At 43.1% G+C, this 3771-nt stretch overlaps 1 protein-coding gene across 1 annotated transcript in view; it reads left to right on the forward strand.

Annotated features, from left to right (window-relative positions):
• The first annotated feature begins 334 nt into the window (after window positions 1-334).
• LOC115194898 (lecithin retinol acyltransferase) overlaps window positions 335-3771 on the forward strand; it is a 6043-nt gene continuing 2606 nt past the window's right edge. Inside the window, exon 1 of the mRNA XM_029754802.1 lies at window positions 335-1039. Coding sequence (XP_029610662.1) covers window positions 440-1039 — 600 coding nt within the window. The 5' untranslated portion in view covers window positions 335-439. The remainder of the gene's footprint in view (window positions 1040-3771) is intronic.

Below are 3771 nucleotides of genomic sequence, written 5' to 3' on the forward strand. Positions count from 1 at the left end.
GTCCACTGCCTGTAGCTTTGATAACAAAATGTAAAAAGACAACAAGCTGTAACCTCTCTCTCCATCTCTCTCTCTCTCCGTCTCTCTCTCTCTCTCTCTCTCTCTCTCTCTCTCTCTCTCTCTCTCTCTCTGTCTGTCTCTGTCTCTCCTTCTGTCTCTCTCCATCTCTCTCTCTCTCTCTCTCCATCTCTCTCTCTTTCTCTCTCTCTCTCCGTCTCTCTCTCTCTCCAGAATGAGGACTACCTACCGGAATACTCTGCTTTCAAACAGCAGCCAATCGGATCCTCGGATCCCTCACCACGTCATCGTGGGCTCCCCGTTGAAATTGGCCGCGAGCTGAAGATGATAGAGGAGCGCGAGGCGAGGAGGACAACATCTACGGGGAAGAAGAAAAAAAAAAACAACACAACAAGGACAAGAAATTCCCCTCCAAATAAACATGTTGGATTCGCTCACATTACTCCTGGAAAAAGTATTCTTCCTCACTCACCTCAATGTCTTCAATCACTTCAGGACCCGTCTGTTTTTTCCAGACACACAGAGAGAGAGGGAGAAGAAGATAGTTACAAATCCCTGCGAGAAAGAGGAGGTCCCCGATCCCTCCGTCGACACCGCACTCCCAGACTCCCTATACCAGCGGGGAGACTTGTTAGAAGTTCCCCGGACTCTATTCACTCATTTCGGTATCTATTTAGGGGACAACCGGGTGGCACATCTAATTCCGGATATTTTGCCACTTTTTACGACGGACAAGCGTTTCATTCAGGTGACGGTAACTAACAAACGTTTAGTTCTCGGCGTCCTCTCCAAAAGCGCCAGCATCCGGGTGGATACTGTTGAGGATTTTGCCTACGGCGCGTCAATTTTACTTAACGTTATGGACACTACCGTGCAGAAACGACCGTTGGATAGCGAAGAGATTGCGAGGAGAGCGGAGGAAATGGTTGGGAAGATACCTTACAGTTTGCTGTGGAATAACTGTGAACATTTCGTTACTTACTGCCGGTACGGCAGCGCAATCAGCATTCAGACAGACAAGGTAACCTATTGATATTGGCCTTTCTTCTTCTTTCTTTCTTAAACGCACAGCACGGACCTTTTTGAAGATGCCATCTTCCCAAAGTTCAGCTAACTGCAACATGATAACGTCGTTTTACTATGTAGACCTTACATTTCATAGGTCCCTATAAGTGTTGATTAAACATTGGATGTGCGCTCTTGGAACTGTTGCGCGAGTGATGCTTCAGGACTCTGCCCGTTTCTATAACTAGTTGCAGAATTGGGAATATTTATACATGAACATATCCATCTATAGATGAGGTAAATACTCTGTGAACTAGTACTTGCTGGTTTAGGTGATAGGCCTATACGCCTTGATTAAAGAAAAGTTAGTATAACTCCATTCAAAGTAAGCTATGATAAAGCTGGAATCGTTTTATTAATCTCAAGTAAAATAGGCAACAACAACAAAAACAGTTCCCTAGTCTACTTTACTCTGTGAGCAACGTCAATGATGTGCATCAATATGGGTCAATGTTTATAGAACAGTTGTGATCATGATGGACAAGGCAGACAATGTCTACGTCCAAAATGACACTATATTCCCTAATTACTATTATTACTAGTGCCCTGCTCTGGTCTATAGTAGTGTCCTGCTCTGGTCTATTGTAGTGTCCTGCTCTGGTCTAAAGTAGTGTCCTGCTCTGGTCTATAGTAGTGCCCTGCTCTGGTCTATTGTAGTGTCCTGCTCTGGTCTATAGTAGTGTCCTGCTCTGGTCTATAGTAGTGTCCTGCTCTGGTCTATAGTAGTGTCCTGCTCTGGTCTATAGTAGTGTCCTGCTCTGGTCTATAGTAGTGTCCTGCTCTGGTCTATAGTAGTGTCCTGCTCTGGTCTATAGTAGTGTCCTGCTCTGGTCTATAGTAGTGCCCTGCTCTGGTCTATAGTAGTGCCCTGCTCTGGTCTATAGTAGTGCCCTGCTCTGGTCTATAGTAGTGTCCTGCTCTGGTCTATAGTAGTGTCCTGCTCTGGTCTATAGTAGTGTCCTGCTCTGTCTATAGTAGTGTCCTGCTCTGGTCTATAGTAGTGTCCTGCTCTGGTCTATAGTAGTGTCCTGCTCTGGTCTATAGTAGTGCCCTGCTCTGGTCTATAGTAGTGTCCTGCTCTGGTCTATAGTAGTGTCCTGCTCTGGTCTATAGTAGTGTCCTGCTCTGGTCTATAGTAGTGCCCTGCTCTGGTCTTATAGTGAGTGCCCTGCTCTGGTCTATAGTAGTGCCCTGCTCTGGTCTATAGTAGTGCCCTGCTCTGGTCTATAGTAGTGCCCTGCTCTGGTCTATAGTAGTGCCCTGCTCTGGTCTATAGTAGTGTCCTGCTCTGGTCTATAGTAGTGTCCTGCTCTGGTCTATAGTAGTGCCCTGCTCTGGTCTATAGTAGTGTCCTGCTCTGGTCTATAGTAGTGTCCTGCTCTGGTCTATAGTAGTGTCCTGCTCTGGTCTATAGTAGTGTCCTGCTCTGGTCTATAGTAGTGCCCTGCTCTGGTCTATAGTAGTGCCCTGCTCTGGTCTATAGTAGTGCCCTGCTCTGGTCTAAACGAGTGCCCTGCTCTGGTCTAAACTAGTGCCTTATGTGAATAAGGTGCCATTTGGCACGCAGCAAATGATTTGTCCAAGTTTCCTGGACCACAAAACGGGGTCAACTTCCTCCGTACCCCCATGCCCTAAAAAAAAGACAGACCGACATGAAATTGTGTCACAACGGCTCGATTCAATCTTCTGTAGCAACATTTGAAATGTTTTTTTTAATTTTTTTTTTTTTTTTTTTTTACAAAAGTAGAGACTCAGAGCTAGAAAATGGTATATCAAACACTACAGTTGAGGAACAATGGGGAAAGTAATTATGCTTTGAAAGTTGTCTAAACTTTGTTACACTTTTGAGAAAACAGCCCTTGAATGTTTTGGTACCTACTGGAGAGCTCTTCTTTGTCTCCACCCATTCAGCACCGTTCACACCCTCTTAAGCCTTAAGCCCCACCCATCTCTTTAAGGATTCACATGTGAGGCTGAATGGGAGTAGATTTCGAGCCTAAAGGCTGGTTTGTAATACGTATTTTTGTAATACGTTTTTGGCATATCTGTATATAGTTATCGCAGTGACATCATGAACCTTCTATTGTCGTCCGACGTCAAACTTGTCATTGTCGTTTATGAGAAAGTATAAACACGAACAACGACAGGCTGCATGACATCAGCAGCCTGACGGTCCAACGTGGCACAACTGGTGTATTGTAACACCAATAAACCCAATCGTTTAAAAATGAATGTAGTATATGTCAATCTAGAAAACCAGGAAACTTTCAAAACAATGTTTTTGTTTGTTTCTAAATTGTTAGCTAGCTAAAGTTAAGTTAGCTGGCTAGCCAGTTCAAATAATGACCATATCATATATATATATATATATATATATATATATATATATATATATATATATATATATATATATATATATATATATATATATATATAAATATATATAAATATAAATAAATAAAAAAAGTTCATATGCCACTCCTGTGAAACAGTGACGCGCGACATACTCCTTGCTTCCCGAAACAAATGTGGACCAGTCCGAGCGAGAAAACTATGGAAAGACTGCGTATCATAACATCAACACAGTATTTAAATTAGGCCATTTTCAGTTGATAGGCTCACTAGGCTTCTTAGTCTGCAGGTCTGGTGAGAGTCTGAGTTTGTTTCCGTTTTAAATTAGCACCATTG

This window comes from Salmo trutta, chromosome 5 (genome assembly GCF_901001165.1).
Source record: "Salmo trutta chromosome 5, fSalTru1.1, whole genome shotgun sequence".
In the NCBI taxonomy this organism is placed as follows: domain Eukaryota; kingdom Metazoa; phylum Chordata; class Actinopteri; order Salmoniformes; family Salmonidae; genus Salmo; species Salmo trutta.